Genomic DNA, 20,969 nt, shown 5'->3' on the forward strand with positions numbered 1-20,969 from the left:
ATTTCCTAGTCTGTATCTCTTTGTGACTGAGGCATTCAATGGTGGTTACTTAAAAAAATCCTTTGAAGAATTGTTTTCATTTAAGGGGATGTATATCTGTCATTGAGTTAAGAGATAGAGGAGTCCATGAAAACTTAAAATAGGCTTAAAGGAAACTTAATTTCTAGTGGAATTAATAAGCAGTGTGGTTTTGGACTGTGAATGTGCAACCAGGCTGTAAGAGGTTAACTTACTCTTAACTACCACCAGCAATGACCAGCTTGCACTGAATTCCAGCAGAATACATTTGTTACTTTAAAACAAGAATGGATTAGTACATACCGTAAGATGGCTTATGCCTTGAGAAAGAGCCCCTATTTGCGTTACTGTTCCTTCTGAATGTTCCATCTGTAAAAGTATTCAGGAATGAGTTCAAATCAGTACATGCAATTTTATTCACTCTGTGCATCTTTGGGAGGTATCTGTGCCTGGACAAGTGAAGTTGTGGGACGTTTAAAAGTTCCGATTTCTGCACGGTCATTAAAAAGCCTCCATGCTAAAAGGTATGTGAGACGCATTTAACTGTAGGAAGAGTGAATCCTGGTCAAGATGATGGACTGAGTTTATGAAACTTGAGCTTTAATTTGCAGAAGGAAAGAAAAACCTTAACTGATACTGTCAATAGAGAATAATGTTTTCCTGATGGTGTAACACTTCTTACATTTCTGGCAGTTGTCTCTGACAGGCAAGAAGCAGAGTCCTTCATGATGCAGTCCCACCTACCCCTTGGATAAAAGGTTACCACTTATAGGGAACTGAGATTTTCCCTGCATGACTGCATGCTCAGAAGTCCCACTTTATTGAAAGACCATGCTCCTAGAGGAAAATCCAGGATTTTGGTACTGCCTGAACAACTGCTTAGTGTAAGCTCTTGGCTCAAAGTTACTGCAGTCACTTGCAAAACTCTTCACTGTGCAAGCACAAATCCATGCTCAGTTACATTCAGGATCTGGTACTGGCCCTCCTGAGGAACAGTACTTCATTTTACTATGGTAAAACTTTCAATTAATAAAGGTAATGGTTAGGTGAAGAACACAAATGATGAGATGTTAGATGCAGGAAACCATGCAGATGAAAAATAACCTTCACAGTTAGTCTTTTCAGTTTTGTGACCATTCTCTTATCTGTCTTAAATTGTTTTTATCTATCTCATGTCAGGACCACTGGAGATAGGGCAGTTCACCCCAGCTGCCCCGTCTGGCTCTTGTGTGTTGATGAAGTTCACACAAGGCTCCACGAACTCCATTTTTCAGGGTTTACATCCCTTTACACAACAGCAAAGTTGAACAAAATTTGATGGGTTTTAGTCTTTCTCATTAGTCTGTGTGATGTCTGGAGAGTTTCATGCACAAGTTCACTACTACATAAGAAAAGTGAATTATTTCAGTACTGGTTTATTAATAGTCTTGTTCTATGCGTTGTTTTCACATACACCTCTTCTAGCAAAACTACTCCCCGCTGTACATAATGAAAGAAAAATTCAGTTGGATTCTTTGAATAATGTCCATTAAAAATATACAGTCCAGTTGTTGTTTAATATATAACTTGATACCTTTGTACAAACGAGTCCAAAAAACTTTATTACATTTAAAAACCACCCATAAAGATCAGGAAAAAAATAGTGTGCCATATTGTGATTATGAAAGCTAGAAGTACAAGTCGTGTGTTTCCTGCCACCACCACCTTAATTGTCAAAATACATTAATCGTCGTAGTGTAAAGGTGTCATATACCTGAAAAAGGGCTTGAAGATAGATGAGTTTATATGATATTGATTAAAAAAATTAACCTGACATTCTTAGGACAGAACTCTTTTTAGTGTCCACCGCCAGTACTTTCTCAGTAAAAGTTCATGCGGATGCAGCAAATACTTTGTTACATGCTAACATTTGGTTATTTGCAAGCTTTGGAATGCATGGAGAGGATGAGATGAGATGAGATGAGAATGGCATCAGTCTGTCTGTCCCACCTGATCCAGCTCCCTGTCAGTGATGGGACTAAGGCCTTTGTAGCCACCATAGTTTTTCTGAGAACCATTTGTAGCACCTGGGTTTGTATCCATAGGACAAATGTAGTCTGTTGATTCATCAAATTTCTTTTTCCTTAAATTTCCAAAATGTGAAAATCCAAGTTTCTTTGGCTAAAACAAGAAGACAACAGAGTAAGTTTTGAACAAGAAAAATAAGGTTGCCCTTTAAACATTCAACACCCTCTTTTTTTTTTTTTTCTATCTATTGCTATACCCCTGTAGTCCTTGAAGTATGTAGATTCTGAATTAAATCAATTTGGTTTCAAAGCCGGAGTTATTTACAGTTGATGTTAAGTACATTTAGGTAGTGTTCCTTCTAAGAAAAGATGGAAGGTAAAAAGAGACAGTGGGATTGCATGATTATTTCAGGAGCTGATTTAAACAGATAAATATAAATTAAATGCTTCAGTATCTAGAATTAAGGAAAACATAACACTACTCCTTCTAGAGCTGACCTCTCCCTGGCCCACATTTGTTCCTTATTTTCTCTACAAGACAGGAGAGAGGAAGTCTGAAATTCCCAAGTACCTCCCTTTTGAAAGCAGGACATACCCGGACTTTGGCAGTGGTGGTCAGAGGTGTGTATGCTGTGGACTCTGTTATTTCTCTCTTTTCTTGTTGAGCCTCTGGTCCAATTAACACGTTGAAATTGGTCGTCAGGTGGCGCCGCAGCAGAGTCTTCTGAGGGGGAATATTCAGCAGCATCGCCAGTGTGTCACCATTGAAGCGAGGTTCCAGAAGCTGTTAAAATATTGGCAGAATAGGGATTTTTACATGGTTAAATATTTGCAGTAATAAGCCATTACAGTACTTGTCAGAGGAATTTGTCATTGCTAAGCTGTCTACATTAGGCCTTTTATAACTCATACAATACTCACTAGGGTTTGAATGGGAAATACATGAATGTGGACACTAAGAGCTGAGAACTTGATCGTATTTATATTTATCAGCAAACCTTATATTTGATTGGATTGCATGAGTTTTCAGAATTTTCTGCTCTACTCAAGAGTATAAACTGACAAAATAGCACATATTTTTCTATTTCATTTTTGCAGAATTTCTACAGCACTAGAATCAGGGTATTTCAGAAGTGTGACTTTATTAAGCTGCAAACAGTTCTGAATATTTGGAATTAAACCCCATCATTCCTGACTGCCAGCAAGACTGCTGTGAGCTCAGGACATTATTTACTGTGGCACAGAATTCTAGTAATACCACTCCAAGAAACACTTGATGATGCTTTATTAAATAAGTAACTTTCCCATGGTACAGTTTGCATTTTGGTTGGTTTGCTTTTTAATGTACTGCTGTTAGACACTCATGCACAGCTCACCTTTCATTATAAAACTTGTTTTAGCAGTTCCTTTTTATTTTAGCTTTCCTTTATAAAATTAAGACTCATGGATCAAATAGGCACTTCACAAGGCCTGATCATGCTGTTGTATCACAGATAAAGCTATTTCCTCCAGCTGGACAAACACCAGGTAAAACATGTTTTATGTTACAGTCTGTCAGTTTTCAGTGGATGTGTAGTAAAATGTTAAAATAAATGTGAAGAAGTCTTACAATCAGGGCACCATGCACTCCACTTCCTCGAAGGTTCGGTGCGTATTCTGCCAGGTCGACTGATCTGAGCCATTCCATCACTCTGTGGTTGGACCACTGAACAACTTCAGATGGTGAACCGTTACTCTGCTGAAGTAACCAGAGGTCATGATGACACTGTAGCCTGTATTATCACTGCGCATTCACAACATGTGCCCTTAGTTCAGATAAAACCATTGCTCCTTCTCTCCTTCAAAGAAAGAGCAGTGTTTTTTTTCCCTAGATTCTAAGGTATTGTTCTGGATCAAGCTGAAGCCCCATACATTGCATCAAGTAATATAACAGTAGAGACCACAGACACCAAGTATAAAAAAGGGAGCATTTTGAGCACAATATTATTGTCAGGCTTTAATACTAAATGAACAAATTACGCTGACTTATTGTCAGGTTTTAATACAAAATGAATACGACTGACCAGGTAAGGCAAAAACCTTACAGTCTTTGAGAGTTAAAAATTAGGAGAGGCAAAGAAAAAACATTCCAAATTACGATCTATCTCAGAAGTTGAATTAACTTCTAAACAATGATTTATCAAGGGAAGTGCATGAGATCAGCTAGTAAGTGGCTCAAGCACTTCAGGACTGAGTAGATTTTTCTTAATGCCTCATCCCTGGCGGTGTTCAAGGCCAGGTTGGACGGAGCCTTGGGTGGCATGGTTTAGTGTGAGGTGTCCAGGCCCATGGGAGGGGGGTTGGAACTAGATGGTCTTAAGGTCCTTTCCAACCCTAACTGTTCTATGATTCTGAGATTCTATTATTGGTGAGTACATGTTACATTCCGGAGCGGGAAAGCAAGCAGCATAACTACTGCTTTAGGCGCAACTCCCTATTAGCAGTGATCCTACTGTATCCTTGCACTCTTACCTCTTCAACTGGTCTCCTGCGTAGACAGTGGGGGTTGAAACCATTGATGTGCAGCACATGAATGGCACATTTAATACTCAGGTGATGCAGCTGACTGGTGACTTTCAGAAAGAGAAGGTCGTTCTGTGAAGGGGAGAGCCCTTTAAGTGGCAAAGAATACATACCAGGACAGGTACTTTCCCCAGGAAGAAAGACATTAAGCTTGCTATGTAGTTTTACGTAGAGACAAGGCTGTACTTCTGAAAACAGCTATATTAGGCATTTTTTTTCATAGCACAATTAACAAAAACAATTACCAGCTGTAAGAAAACACTGGATATGTGTGGTGCTGCTCATGTGATTGGAGCTGTACCATTTACTGGATTTGCTGCTTATCTTTAGGTTATTTAATATTGGTAACTGACTTGGTGAGGAGAACAATGAACTCCTGAAGCTGCATGTAAAATAAGTCATTTTTACCTGTAATCATGGTGTGATACATGGCACTGAAAGAAAGACTCTGGAAGTTAGCTGTAGCATATCCTTTGACTTATTTTGTGTACCTTAGGAACAGTAATTATGCATCAGACAACACAAATGAGCTACTACCGGCACTATTTCCATCTTGCAAAAAATTCTTTAAGTGCTCACATTCAAAGGAAAATTGTAAAGTTCTTTGCTTATTCTGAAGTTAAATTTGGTTAAACTGAGGGAAAAAGGATTTTTAGCTTACCACAGTTAAGTACTGCAACATTCTCCCATCCACTCTGGCTTCATGAAACTGGTCTTTGTACTGAGGTAAACCAATGTCATCGAGCCATCCTGCAGGTAGAGGAACAACAGTGTACCCAAATCCAGATAAGGGAGAATGAAGCCCTTCTCCCCTTCCTGTCTTGGCTGGCTTCTTCTGAGGCATTCAGTTAGCTCCTTCTACCTGTTCACCCTTCCAAAGATCAGCCTCTCCCCAGAAGCCTGAAAGCATTCCCATCAAACAGTTCCATCCACAATACCCCCATGATATTCTACATACAGTGTGTGAGAGATTGCAGGGAAGTAAATGTGGGGGCTCAATCTAGTGACAGAGTTCCCCTTGGAAGATTGTACTGTAGGGCTGTATATTTGGATGTCAAAAACAACACAGAATCATTCTACCATGTTAAAACTCTGTGCTCTTAAAAAGATACCTGGTAACTACTTAAACACATACTGGGCAGCCCTTCAGTAGGTGTGAGGGAAATTGCTTTCCAAACCAGTCCAGTTCAAACACTTACGTGTCACCCAGATATGATCAAGCTGTGCAGACTTCTCATCTTGTTTTGCATTTATTGATTTAATGGCCAAAACTAATTTCTTCCTGTGCAGTGGATGCTTTATTCCCATTTCCTGCAATAATAACCATTAACAAATATTTTGCCTTGTCTCTTGCTCTTTTCATCTCATTAGGTATCTACAACTATTGATACTACATATCGATACGGTAAAGCTGCCAATTGTTTGAAGAAGCCTGGTTGTACAGAATCAATATGTATGGCTGCTAGAGGGAAACAGTTATAGAATATTACCTTTTCCATGTCCTGAGGTGTCGCAGTCAACAGCATATGGCCTGAAGTCACCCACTGCCGTGCAAATATGACGTACTGACCAAGACCGAAGTCCTCAAGCCAGTTACAAACTCTTTCAGTGCTCCACTGAGCAAATGGAGCATTGTAGTCACTGAAAAGCACAAGAAATGTGTGGAAAATCTTGAAGAACAGGGTAATAGTTAGTGTCAGAAAGCTGATTGTGTGCCAGGGGCAGTACTGCAGCACATGTTTGTTACCGTGCTTTGGCTTGTGCAGTACTGAAAGCCAACAGCCACTCTCACAGCATGGGTTGTGGTACTAGTGTCCTGTTAATCTGCCTGCTCAGCCTCAGCCTGTGAATGACGGGGGGGGGGGGGGGGGGGGCGGGCAGTAAATTTCTATTTGAAAAGAATTGGAATTGCTGAATCCTGAGCACTTTACAGATATTCCCACAGGAGATGATGACAAATTAGTTTTCTTGTTCTTTGCCAAGGTGTATTTTTTGACACTCTAACAGCAGCTAGCGCTGCAACCTGCAGCTGAAGGAGCACAGATGGGGAGTGACTCAGGATGCATTTTCTACCAAACAAATTCTTTCCGGTTGTGTAATGAAGCACATTGGGAAAAACGTGTTTCACAAGGGCAGGGTCTGGCTGTTGAGCACATTTAAGAATACCACGTGATATGCTGTGAGAGGCAAAGAGGAACCATTACCTTTTCTGGCCTTTGGTTTCCTTTGATCTGGACAACCGAGGCCCAGCTGTTGCACGGAGGCCACCTCTTCGAAACTCTGCCAACCCCAGGTCGTCTGCAGGGAAGTTACCTGACTGAGTTCTTCTTATTCTTTCAAGACAAGAGTGCCACAACAGTAGTATTAGCTTGCAACAGAGAACATTTGGTTGTATGGAAACTATAGTGACAACTAGAAGTTGTATTAATCTCCCTGTAAACCACAACCACCCAGTTCACATGGTAGATGCAGAAATTCAGGCAAACCCTGTCTAGACCTAACTCTGAGGAAATAAAAGAGCTCTGCAGAGCAGCCATCTGATTTTTAAATCCAGTTACTGATCCACCCTGCAAGCCAGACCTGTAAATAACTGTCTGCTGTCCTGAAGCAGGAAAATTGAACACAGTAACCCTCAGTCCCCCTGCTATTTGTTTCTTCTGTTCTCTCTCATTTTTTTGCCCAATGCTTTCTGTAATGAACAACTTAATTTAATTTCTCATAGCTAATGAAACTGGTGGCGTATTAAATTATTAGCATTAAGATGACAGCTTATTTCTTCAACAGCACAATGTTGAAGACACTACCACCCACATGTACACAGAGACACACTGGTACAATCACACAGCTGCCTTCTCTCCTGTTCCTAAATCTTACTTTTGCAGCTCTTGCCGAGAACTGTATTCATTCTCAGCCAAAATGCTTTTACATGGAACTAAAAGAAAAAATGACCGTACTTTCCCCAGATTTTCTTGATCCCTTTTGGACTCTTTCTGTTTTCTGGCGACAATGGAGATTGTGGGCTTGAATCCGTTCCCGAAGAAAGAGGTGAAAGGTCATCTGAGACCACTGTACCATCCACGTTCTCTGTGTCTCCTGGGTTAAGAACAGCAATATATATAAACATTTTATACAGACTGTTAACAAAGTTGTTATCTGGCAAACTAACGTTTAAATGCAGAACACAAAAAAGGAAAGACTTCTAGAAAACTTCATGTATAAAAGCCCCATGCTCAGAAGGTGAAAAAACATAGCCTGTATATTTGATACAAACAGAAAGTAATAAAATATTGTACACCAGTATTGTTAGTTCAGTTGTTTGTACTTAATTCCATCATTTTTATTAATTTAAGGTCTTCAGACTGAAGCAGGCTCTTCAGACTCTTGCTTTGCCTATTCTTAACACCGTAACTCCTCCATCAAAGTTGGAATTTTTCTGTCAACTTCAGTGAGAACAGAATGAAAGCAGGAATAAGTATCTTAAAAAGAAATCCCATCCAACTGCAATGCAGCAAAAACTGTTACTTCCATTCAGCACTGCACTTCAGGAATTCAGTGTGGATGGCCCACGTGGTGTTACTATTTCATAGAGAAAGGGAAGAGGAAAGGAAAAAAGCAAGCAGCAAAATTCACATCAACTTTAATTCACATTAAAGTTGCATCTTGTTTGGATACGGTACCTAGCACTGGTGCACTGACACTCCTGATGCGATCTTCAGTCATCCCAAGAAGCAGAAAGCCAGATGAAGAAGCAAAGAAGATACAAAACACCAGCAAAATAAAGTTACAGAAGAGCAAAGAAGTCAGCTAAGCATTAAAAGCAGAAACGAAAAGAAGCAGTTATGCTGCTTGATGTGGAACTGAATACGCATCGGTGTGCACAAGCACCAGTAATTCTGTACGATCACCTAGAATAGATAGGGATGATCATTTATCTGTTGTTTGTGGAGTTTTTTTTTTATGAACTATTCTGAGACAATTTTAATGCATTAAGCATGACCTACAGAGCTCCACAAAACCTGCAGAATGTCTGAAATGAAGCAATGTCTAAGGTTACACCAAATTCCTCTGAAATACAGAATTAGAGGTTTAAAGGTTTGCTTCACATGCAAGAAACAAACCAACCTGCATAAAAAAAATGTTAATGGATAATACTGCTGTTAAAGATATAGTAGCATGGCTCCTGCATTGCCTACGATGTTGCAATCACAGAAAAAACCCTTTCAAACAAACCCTAAACAGCCCACAGCCTATTGCAATCTTGAACCTACAGGCCCTGGCAGCTTTTAGGACCATGGGGCCTTAAATAAAACCCAGCAAACAAAAAGCTGCCAGCATAATTTTTAAAGTGTAGACAAACTTCAAAATCACAAGTGATGCTCTTGTGTTCTTCAGCCCTTGGCAAATAAATACCTGGCTCTCTACCTTGCTGTAATACTTTCTATATTGCAATATATCCATGCTCAAGATGTCAATGAAAACAAATTAACACAGGCTTCCACACACAGCTGTGGTTGTGAACTAACAATATACTTGCATTTCGAAAATCCGCCCATGATTTCCTATACCTACTAAGTCAGTTCTTCACTTGTGGGTCCCCACAAGTTCCAGCAACCAACAGTGCAGACACTGGGATTTTTGCCTGAAATGTGCACGTCAGTGCTAGATATACTGTGAAGTTTCACCCACTGAAAGGCAGCAGAATCGCAGGGCATGGGTTGGTTTGTTTCACTTAATCCATCAATGTAACATACATTTGTTAAAAGGATTGATGGTGTGCCTGGCTCTGCATTTGTGTTTGCTTGCTTTTTAAGAAAATGTCAGCAAGCTCAGGGGAGCATTGGAAGTGTGATGGAAAAAAAACACTGCTTATTCATGTTGCTAATATATTTGCATCTCTAGAATTTCCATTTCTTAGTTACAGATATGTTGTCTTTCAGAATGCTCTCCCCACAATCTCCAAAGCAGTCAGTGTCTCTTCATTACTTATGCTATTAATGATGTCAGCAAATTCTAACATCAAGTGCAACAGAAAAGAACATTCTAAATTTAAGCCATCCTTTAACCTCCAAGTAAGCTGATGTGGTATATATTAGGTACAAAAAAGAAGTAGAACTTTCCTTAAGTACATCACCTGAAGGTCACAGTTTACTGTTCTGGTATAGCAGATTATACACCATATTATGTCCTAGCTTCCCAGTCAGTTTGCTTTTCCCCCTCTCAGCAAGGTGTAGATACATACTCAGGCCCAGAAAGCTGCTGTCCTCAGAGTCGTTCACAGCAGACCCATCTGATGAATTACATGTTCCCTGCTCTCCATTCTGCAGGGGTCGAGGCAGCTTCCCTGGCAAGGTTTGGTACTTGCTGCCTTTTGCAAGCGGCTTACTCTGTTGTTTTTTAAAGAGGGAAAAATAAGTAAGTACAGAATCAAATCACAGCATTCGCAATCCAGTACACAGGAATTTAAAAGTTGAGGAAAAAGTACTTGAACCCAAAATGGCATCATCCACTCCACGTTCCTGCTTACAGGTCACTCATGTTGAATCTCAGTTACTTGGCCGTTTTCTTGCTAAGACACTGCCTTCTCTTCCCCCATCTGCCTCTCTCCCCCCCTTCAGCCAGACTGTCTATTACAATATACAATATATGTTGAATGTTACCTGGTTTCATCATAAGGACCCAACACTATATATAATACCTTGGTCCTTCCACTTTGATAGTGCCAGAAATGCATTTAGTCACTTCTCAGATCATTCTTTGTCCTATCAATTATTACCCCTCTTTTTCACCAAACTGTCTGTTTCTGCCTCACAATTGTATCTTGCTGGAATTTAAGCCAAAAAAAAGTATTTGTGCAACTCAAATTCTGTCAAATACTTTTGCCCACCACCACTAACAATGGCAAAAGAATCAACAATGAAGCTGGGGTACAGAAATTTAACTCTTGTAAGAACCAAGATCTCTCTGTATAGATAAAAAATAGTTAAAGCTATAGTTGCCAAATATATAGCTAAATACATAATTTATTATAGAACCTAAGCACAAGGGATACTTTTGATATTTGATAAAAACATAGGCTGAGCTGTATTTTAGGGCTAGTCTGAATGGCTGCTCACTGACCCTTTTGTCCATGTCAGGCTAAAATAAGTGTCTAACATGTGCTTGCCTTCATGTATTGTAGGTACACAAACACAGTGCTACTAGCATCAGTGAGATTACTTATGTTGGAAGGACCTTCCCCCAGTCACACAGCTCCCAGGGGGTGGTCCTCAAAGCCTCAGCATATCATATGTAAGGGGAACTGGTATGTAGGCTTTGCTAAAAAAAGAATATCTCAATTTTCCTTGCATTCAGTTTTTCAGTGATCAGTTACTTGGGATCTTGATCCTTGTACCAGGGTAGATGAGAACTTGCACATAAATCTGGGAGTTCTGAGCCTAACGAGATATGTAACAGCATTGAGAGACTTTTCCAATACTGAATCCAAATTAAAAGATACATCCCACAACTGTCAAAGCAATAGTGATACAGAAGTTTTTCCAGAAGAGCACTGAACCTGCAGCTCCAGTCAAGGTCAGTGGGAGTGGTGTACATTCAGTGTGTGTTTGGAATAAGCTCATACTGGTAAATGGTTCAGTATCAGAAAGGAGGATAACTTTGAACTGAAAATACTCAAAACATACTTAGTATACAGAAACACAGACTATGCTTCTACTTAGTAACCCCATTCTAACATAATTGTTTTAAACCATTTAAAACATTGTCCAGGAAAGGATGATATATGAAATATTTAAACAGATAACCACTTGTTTATCTATTCTTTTTTCCAGGCTTAGAGGAATCTTTGTGATGCTGTAATTGCAGGCCTCAGTTCTCCTGTTTTGGCAGCTTCAGGAGTACATCCTGACTTGTAACAAAAACTATACAAGTACAGAAACTGCTTCTTACATTAGCCCGGTATTTTCTGAAATTGCCTGACTTCAGCTTCTAGCCAAACATAAAAGCTTTTAGATTAAAAAGAAGAGTTCCCTCTCAAATTCTTACCCCTGTTCTCAGAGTCTGTCAGTACTGGAACTATGCAAACGTTTTAAAAAGTAAAATGAACATAAAATTAAAACAGCATACCGTCACAGCACGCCACAACAGACAAATGTTAAGAGAGTTGACAGTTAATATACCTCTTGTTCTACAACACGCTGTACTGGTTTTCCATCTACAAACTATGGAGTTGCAGGGAGGGTAATTTCAAAGTTTTATGGAAAAAAAAGCAACAGACAAATGTTAGTATTAGCATACATACACAGAACATCAATTGTAGTCTTTTTGCTATAGTGATGCTACTTAATGCATTGCCAGCATATTACAAGGTCTGTTATCTCTTCATTTCATTTCAATAATATATTTAAATATTAAATGTGGTTGTTCAAACCACTCTACAAAATTCGGGCTGGTTCTGTTGTGAGCAAAGGAATTTTTCTACATTTTAGGCTTCTGGGTGATTCCTCTAGACTTAACTTTCAGGTGGGAACATGACAGCTGTTTAACAGTTCAAACAATACGAAAACGAATGATAGAAAGAACAAACGCAATACTTTATGTATGGAAACCATAAAGAGCTGAGATAGAAAAGAGGGGATAAGAATATATGACATGGCTGGTCAGAGACACCAGTGTGCTGTATTTTACTTTATTTTACTTTAATTTACATTTTCATTGCTCTACATAACTGCAATTTGAGCTTTGTGCAAAACAGAACAGCTCCAGTAAGCAGTGCTGCTTGCACATGTTCTCTTGGATTTAATGCAAGGAAGCGAGAAGTCTCGCTGAGTCAGCAAAACAAGTTTCTTCTTGTGGTTGTAACTAATTCACATTTAGCCACTCACTCCTAGGCACAGGGAGGTCTCAGTTATTTCACCAAGAAGCCTCATGCCTAAATTAGAATGTGGGCTGGCTTGCTACAATTCTCTCATATCCTTGGTAGTTTCTTGCTCCCCGATGGACTGTGATTTAACCGACAGAGCAGCTTTACAGCCTAAATGCGTAGGTACAGCCTTATCACACCACGGCACAGAGACAAATTAATTTTTTGAATGCTGACAGGAAAATAAAAGTTAGGAAGAGAAAACAGACCTTCATAAATTCCACATGGAATGAATGTTAGTTCTGAACTGATCTGTCACATGTATAACCACAATCAAATGGATGCAACACAAATTTCAAGCATTCCCTTTGGTTACTGTCATCTTCACAGATTTAAGAAAAAATTAAGAATTTTAAGAACTGAAACAACCATCATTCTAGTATCTGTTTTAAATGGCATTACTGGGTGTGGGTAATCCAGTATTAAGCCTAATTTGAGTACAGACAGAATCAATAACAGTCTCAACGCATAATTACAAGTGCAGAGAAATTTCGGGTTAGAGAATGACAAAACAAACCTCTGGACCATAACGTAATGAGACTTTTTAAATTGGAGACTCATTATTTTGGAATGGAAGTAAGCCCTTGAATTAATAACAGCGCCCCTCCTGTTTTAACCAAGACAGCATCACTGCCGTCTTCAGGAATGCCATTTATATCAGAAATCTGAGTTAGGGAATGATACTCAATATTTACATGCAAACACTCAAAAATTCAATCCTATGTGGAAATACCCTGTCCCAGTCATTAATTACTTTCAGCATTTGTTGCCTTAACATTTTTAACTATTTGGAAGTTGAAATTATTTTTAAAACTCTTACCTATAAACAAAATACTACTGCAAAAGACTCCTCATTATTTCTTGTATTTCTCTTAAGTATTCGTCTTCTCTTTCAGGTGAAAAGCTGAATTTGAGGATGCGTATGTATGGTGTGTCAATCTGAGGATGCGTATGTATGGTGTGTCAACTTGTTTGTTTATTCTAAGCTTGAATATGGGGTAAAAAAAACCCCAACCTGAACTGTTTGATCATGAGGGCTTTTTCCCCCACATACAATGTCAGTGGTGGTTAGGGCTACTGTACGTGAAACAAAAATAACATTTATACTTGACCTTTACCTTTCAGTCATGACAACACCAGAAATCATTACTGTAAATAAACCAACCTTTTCCAGGGATTCGCTCTGCAAGTCTTCTAAACTACTTGACTTTTTTTTCTGTGGAACCCTTAAAATAGTAACAGGCAAAAAAAAGCAATAGTTGGTACAGCACAGTATGTTTGCATATGCCCCTACTGTATCATATGGCAGCCATATATATCGTATGTCTGCGTATAACATAATGCTGAGCTAGGAGATTCAGTTGTTGCATTTTTAGCCTAAAACACATGGTATTGGGAATGGCAATAAACAAAATCAGAAAGAGCATCAAGACATCCTTTGGTCAACAAAGAAAGGCAACAATGTGCAGTTTTAAACCTTTTATCTACAGCTGACTTTTTAAAGGCTCTTAACAGTACACAGACAGTAGTGACTCTGTGAACAGTGTGCAACATTGAAGGGTTTTAAAACTGGAGAAGGGCAGAAATATAGATATAACATGCAGCCAGAATTTTTTTTTATACATTTCAATTAAAGTTACTCATTCTTACCTGCTGATGATTTCCAGAGATTCTTCTTGTGGACAGGTTAAATTAGTTGAAGATACTGGAATGCTTCCACTTCAAATCAGAATAAAACATACTGTTTTAAGTACTACAAGTATCTTTGGATATATAAAAGTGCTAATTTATTCCTGCAATTCAGACCTTACACAATTAAGTACTGCAAACTCCCACAGCAAACCCTGCTTTCACAACTACCCAAAAGTTCTTGCAAAGCCAAGAACAGGGAACACAACATGCCAGTTAATCAGATTAAATAATTCAAATTTAGGACAATCCACATAAAACACACAAAAAATAAAGCTCTTGCCTGATTTCCGTAGCTTTCTGTGGTGATGGAGACAGCACAGCTGGTGATAATTCTCCTGAAGATGCCTATGTAAAATAAAACATACATAAATTTACATTTATGTAAAATAAAGCCTGTAACTCTAGAGCTGGATTCTGGATCTATCATGCCTATACAAAGAACACATACAAAAATTCAGGCAAGGCTAAACCCACATTACTACATTACTTTAGCTACCACAGAGAAACCAAAGCAAACAAATCATATATATAGAATTTGCTTCTAAAACATCTTTACTAAGTACCTCTGTTTTCAGTAATTCTCCTTGAGGATTAGTCAAAACATTCCACTTCCTTAAAGTTGTCTCAAGTTCCTCTTCACAGCCACCAGAGACAGAAGAGCCTGCGACCATTAAAGATTAGAAGTAGAAAGGGAGAGAAACAGGCCAAAAAATAACATTTTAGGACCATATCAGACAGTCTATGTATTTCAGTCTCACAATTCCCCTTCAGCCTTCACCTGATGCATGTAGCTTTCCAGCCTCTCACTCCCCACCCCTGATTTACAAGCAAGCTGATTTATAACAGCAACAAATTTACCACTTCTAGTTATATGACAGGCTCTGCTGTAAGTAGCTGAGCTGATTGAGGCAGCTTCTGAACCACTCTAATACACAGTTTGATGTTCTGAGGCAAGTTCAAGTTGGCACTATTTTCTTACTCGTAGTGTATTGCTTTATAGGTAGTGTGCATGTCTGTATCATAATACAATGCCCCATGCTCTGTTCAAGGATGTACACAGTAAACATGCCTCGGGTTTTTCTGGATATCCCAGATCTAAACAGACACTGAAATACTCCAAATTCATTATTTAGTAGGACTTCAATTCCTGAATTGCCAAAGCTGCAATACTAAATCAGGTTTTGAATATCCAGGGCTCAGCAAAGTTTTGGAGTATTTTGGATAAGAATTTTTTTCTGGAGCTCTCCATGCATAGGATTGCAAACAGGATGTGGAAGGGCTGCTATGCCATGATGGAGGAATTCAGACTGACCTTTAAGCATATTAACAATTCCTACTTTATATGATAGAAGTGCAGCGGGTCTAGGCAGTTTCAAAACACACCAAATCTTATGGTTAAGCCTTGGCACTATTAGCAGAGAGATCACTTGAAAACTCATTAGAGACCAGGTATCATGCTGTTCGGTTAAGAAGACTGGCAACAAAACCCATACTGATTGCTGGCCCTCCAGGATATGGAGTGAAACTTATGCTATGGCTGCTGGTACACAAAAGAGCGACCTACAGTCAAGTTCAGGGTAGCTCCTTTATATTTTGCTCAACTTTCTGTGGCTGTTTCAAGCAGTCACCCTACTTTAATCCCAGATAATGATTAGAAACAGTTATCAGAGACAGAAGATTTCAACCCTCTGATTCTACCAAGGATTTTCGGCAGAGATTACACATCAAAAGGAACCTTTAAAATACACGTCTAGAAATAATAATAATAAAAAAATAATCAAGCGAGATATTTCTTAGCACCCTAAATATGAGACTCCTTCAAGCACATGTCAGGTAACAAGCCCATTTGGGCTGTGGTAATATTGTAGCCATGACAGCATGCACCTCAGTGTGGACAGTCTCTTACACACTCTACTACCTACACAGGTTTGGGGGTTTGGTTTTGTTTTATTATGCTAAGCATTACCGGTTTTTTTTTAGACATTAGACTGTACTGAACTAGCATACATTGATTATACTAGCATACATCATACTCCCTGCAGTACCAACTTGACAATCCAGAGCATCATGACTTGCTCATTGCTCATGCACACAAGTGTCCTCCAAAAGCCATGTCCCATGATGTTACTGGGGCTTTCTGCTGAGAGCACCTACTCTCAGGGTAACAGTGGTGAGTTATCTTGGCGGTTAACATCATGAGGTCTCCAAAAGCTACAATCACACCTTTGGATTTCCCTTCAAAACACTTTCAAGTGAGAGACTTTCTTTTTAAAAAGAACATTCAGAGAGAGATTTACCTGACTCTCGTTCCCTGTTCTTGTGTGTTAAATACAAGTGTCCATTCTGGCGTACAAGACCTGAAAACATCGTGTTTGTTAATGTGATGATGTACGTTTAACAAAACTGTCCTTTCTGAAGGTCTCCCAGAATAATTTTAGTACTGAAAACTACATTGGCAACTTCAAACAAGATTGTCCTAAAAACCTACTCCTCAGTTATGCTGCAGGAAGTGAAATGGGACAAAGATTTTTTTCCCCAGATTTTGAAGTTAAATATATAATATTGTGTGCACCAAAACAACTTTGGGTTTTCAGTTGCTTCCTGCACACCAGAACTTTTCTAGTCAGCTGTCAGAATTTTTCTTAGTGGAAGGAAAGTGCAAGAGAACTTATTATACTCATTGCAACTTTTGGGTTTTTTTTTGCAAGGGGGGTGGAAGGTCCTCCTATGCATCAAATTGCATCTGAGATCAGCTTCCTTTTCATGAATGCCATATAAAAAAATAGGACATAAAAGGAAAACTTTGTCATTAACACTAGCTGGCTCGTAGTTAATCATTACTGCCATTCCTGAACTGAGCTATGACTAATCTGAATACAGGATGTATTCAATAGATTAATGTTTGTAATCTGCTAAATTCTCCTGATACCATTTTACACTGTAAAAGGCAGTTACTAATGACAGATCACAGGAAATACCATACATACTTATCTGTATACTTTATTCATCTCCTACAGAGTAAATCATTTAAATAAAACTGAATATAATTTTAATTTTGAATAATAGATTGAGAGGGCTATAATGCAATTTAATATAAATACTGTAAATTTATGCTTTTAGCAAATTTAAATGAACTTTCCTAACTGCCCCTGTGTCAACAAATTCTATGCCTGCACTAGTGTCCTGCTGTTTTCTCCCTCATTTAACACTTTTTGCTATAATTCCTTTTGGTCTGGCCTCTACAACCCATGTACAACCAAGAAGTAGCAACCTGAAGCAGTGAAAAAGGAATTAGGAAGCTTTGAGCATGAAAGACATACATCATAGGTCTGCACTGTGGAAGAGACCTACAGGAGTCCCATCAGTGAGGAGGGGAAGGACTGCATGAAGTAGCTGGCCCCAGCTGTCCACCCACAGCCACCACTACACAGATATAGGAGTTCTGCCACCAAAGCTCCTGCCCCACTGCAGTATATAGCAAAGCATTCTAAGAAGAGCAGTTGCTGACTTCAGATTGCCTTGGCACATGAGGAGGTGAACCACAGTCTTTAGACCTAACTGATGAGCAGGTCACACAGCTGTACAACCATAGCAGTAAGCTCATCAGTCATCCTTCCTTATCAGTCAGGATCCTTAATGACACTCTCTTAAAAACCACATAGCACCAAAGTTCAGCTTCAAAGAGGGATTTACTATTAACTTAAATTTTAGATTATGATTTACAGAGTCGAGCATAAGATTCAGTCATAGAAGTCTTGCTTAATAGTAATGTTGCAACTAAATCTCCCATATATTATAGACCCTATTTCTTTTTTTGCACTGCCTACAGTATAGAAAACAAAAAAGAAATCTCCACACACTACAGGCAGTAACACACAAGCCTGGTCAAGACATGCTGTGGTTTTTTTCTTCACCTGAAGGACTGTATACTTACTTTCTTAGCACTCCAGCACAATACATATGCGAATATTACTATGCACATACATTGAAAACAACAACAAACAGCAGTTTTAGTGCATGCAGTTTGAAAAATACCTGATATCAGGAAATTATTCACAAGACATTTTACCGTGAGCTGCAATCATTATCTCTTTGACCCTCCTGTACTGGCTTAGCAACAGTGTTAACTCTTCTATTCGACGGTCCTGTGAGAAGCATTAAATAAAATCCTATTTTAAATCTGACATTTTAAACCAGCAGAAACACTCTATTACACATTTCATTCTGTGATTTTGGACTGTTTTTCCAGAAAGCAGGATCAAGTCTCTCACGTGCCTTGTAAAGAACATTCATTAGCTTTTATCTGCCATTGTACATAGTATTTTCTGTACAGTGTGAAATTATGGATATAGGGAAACCTGAGGAGTTTGACATTATTAGTAAAGTAGCTATTTAGAGAAGCATAATTTGGAAATCTGCTTTCACTTCTAAGTCAAGGGAATACTCTGGAGTTGAACCCCAATGGCCTGAAGTGGGCAGTGTTTGGGTTTTTGCTAGCACTGTACCTGTAATTGCAAAGTAAATCATGTTTATGTTTTAGGTTAACAACCTAGTCACATTCTTTAGAATTCACTTGTAGGATATGTACTGCATTCTGACCTCTACACTTATTCCTGTTTTGAACACACCTCTTTGAACTTAGGGAGCCAAACTTGTTGGTTTTGACTTAGGCAGTCAAACTTGTATAGAACCAAGGAAATGAGGTCTCGTGAATGTCTGCTTCATTTATCCAACTCCACTCTTTCTCCAGCACCTAATGCTTTCCTATTATGTATATAGCATCCTGATTAATGTATTCAGGGAAGGTGCTTGCCTTTTGCAGCTGTAACACAGGGACGGGTAGTAATCATTTAGTTAGACATTTCTATATACTATACTGTGTCCCAATGATAAGTTCTTGCTATCATCACTAAGCGTGCAATTTTGAAATTTGTACTCTTAGAATTTGTCCTGTTTCTTTGACCACAGTTCTAAACCATTCCTGTGTGATAATCTTGCCCAGTGCTGTGGTAACAGAGCACCAAATGCAAACCCAAGCAAGTAATAAAGAACGAGTTTTCACAAGAAGGTTCAGGAAAGCCACAAAAGCAGAGAAGTGGGCACTAGGAAAAAAAAATAAAAACCTTGTGGGGAAGCTGGCACCTGCCACGTATTTAAGTGAACAGCTGACACCGAGCTGCTGCACTGACACGTCTTTGATTTTCCAGATGTAAATTTTGGCTTTTTGATTTTTTATGAATTGAATGTTGTTATGAGTCATATTAATGTTCTCCAGAATCAACACTGCCTTGTTCAGATTCCCTAGTTACTAAAGAAAGTTTTTAGGGATGCATATTATCATCTATTTGATGATGACAATATACAGAGACAAAAAGTGATGAGACAAAAAACATATTTACCATTTAAATAGGTTTAATTTCATGTCTCCTGGCCTTTAGTAATCTTCATTTTTTTTATCCTTGTCTCTCTAAATTCAGGTCCCTTCCAAAATTTGAGCCTGATTCAAAGACCACTTTGATTTTCTTTTAATATAAAAATCTAGACTGGGGATACCAATAAACTTCAGATTGTGTTGGAAGATGAAGAGCTATCAGAGATGGCCAAACCTTAATGACCTTTTCAATAGCAGAAGCCAGGAGATTCTGCTCATTGCAGTCTTGGCTTTCTACTCACCTCTGGAATCTAATGAGCCTTCCAAGCTCTGCAGCCAGGTTAGCAAGGTCAGCCACACTTTCTATTTAAAAATCAACCTCCTGTCACAATCTCATGGGATAATCCAAAAATCAGGGCAATACCAAGCTTACACAAAGTAGGTTATTCAGAACATTTCAGAGATTTAAAACCACCATTTCATTCTTATTATGTAGAATGAGGATTACTTTCTCACCTTTTCCTCATTTGCAGCCAGTAACGATTCCATTCCTATCTTCAACCTTTGAACTTCTTGATCTAAAAATGTTTTGAAAATGTTATAAAGGAAAATACCCTTGCTACTTTTGTGTAAACAATAAGTGTTTTCCGATACTTTCGTTATCTTCTTATGAGTAACCAAATCATGTCAGTGGCATGGCAAACGCACTATCAAACTACATTTAACTTGGAGTTTTTTAAAAGCTGACCTATTGAAAGCACTGCAGAATGAAAACGTGCTGGTTTTGCTTATAAAAGGCTATTCAGTACTATCTTATATTTACTAAAGTCAAATAATGACAAGAAAAAAAAGAAACGCTGAAGCTTATTTTGCGAAAGATGAGAGTGTGTTTGCTGTTATATATTTAAGTAAATGAAGTATCATTGAAAATTAATTACATTCTGAGAAAAATATTTGCCACCTTATGGGAAGTAGTTCAAGGACATTCATGTAGCTTGGAAATGCAAAATAACTAGTTTGATATGAAGAAAATGTGTTGGGTTTTTGTGTTTTTTTTAAACTTTCTTAAAGCTTTTCAGTATGAATAAGTTAAAATCTACATCAAGAGCTAATGAATTGCTGTCAAGTGCCTTGCACACAATTTAGTGTCACAAGATAGAGGTTATTCAGGACTGTTATAGTCAAATCAATTCAAACACACTCTCTGAAAATTTGTAAGATTATCACAATCATCCTAACTTTGTGAACTAAATGTTATTTCTCCTCTACACACTATTCCTAGCGAGTCCTCCCGTACCAACCTATACTAAATTGAGTGTAGATGATGGAAACGGAACCTGAAATAGTGTATCTGTTGTAACTGCCACTCATGGTATTTGTGCTTTGACATAAAATAGAGCCA

At 38.5% G+C, this 20,969-nt stretch overlaps 1 protein-coding gene across 1 annotated transcript in view; it reads right to left on the reverse strand.

Annotated features, from left to right (window-relative positions):
• PPFIBP2 (PPFIA binding protein 2) overlaps positions 1-20,969 on the reverse strand; it is an 89,241-nt gene that overhangs the window by 2,295 nt on the left and 65,977 nt on the right. Inside the window, exons 9-28 of the mRNA XM_062620203.1 lie at positions 20,084-20,145; positions 18,266-18,341; positions 16,494-16,553; positions 14,760-14,857; positions 14,477-14,541; positions 14,155-14,223; positions 13,670-13,730; positions 11,762-11,803; positions 9,826-9,970; positions 8,264-8,296; positions 7,541-7,679; positions 6,791-6,919; positions 6,077-6,227; positions 5,786-5,897; positions 5,248-5,336; positions 4,536-4,658; positions 3,634-3,762; positions 2,620-2,808; positions 2,008-2,178; positions 322-387 (exon numbers count right to left, since the gene is read on the reverse strand). Of these exons, the coding sequence (XP_062476187.1) occupies positions 322-387; positions 2,008-2,178; positions 2,620-2,808; positions 3,634-3,762; positions 4,536-4,658; positions 5,248-5,336; positions 5,786-5,897; positions 6,077-6,227; positions 6,791-6,919; positions 7,541-7,679; positions 8,264-8,296; positions 9,826-9,970; positions 11,762-11,803; positions 13,670-13,730; positions 14,155-14,223; positions 14,477-14,541; positions 14,760-14,857; positions 16,494-16,553; positions 18,266-18,341; positions 20,084-20,145 (2,009 nt within the window). The remainder of the gene's footprint in view (positions 1-321; positions 388-2,007; positions 2,179-2,619; positions 2,809-3,633; positions 3,763-4,535; positions 4,659-5,247; positions 5,337-5,785; positions 5,898-6,076; positions 6,228-6,790; positions 6,920-7,540; positions 7,680-8,263; positions 8,297-9,825; positions 9,971-11,761; positions 11,804-13,669; positions 13,731-14,154; positions 14,224-14,476; positions 14,542-14,759; positions 14,858-16,493; positions 16,554-18,265; positions 18,342-20,083; positions 20,146-20,969) is intronic.

The sequence above is a fragment of the Pezoporus occidentalis genome, unplaced genomic scaffold, assembly GCF_034315485.1.
Source record: "Pezoporus occidentalis ecotype Australia unplaced genomic scaffold, CSIRO_AGI_Poc_V1 ctg22, whole genome shotgun sequence".
NCBI lineage: Eukaryota > Metazoa > Chordata > Aves > Psittaciformes > Psittacidae > Pezoporus > Pezoporus occidentalis.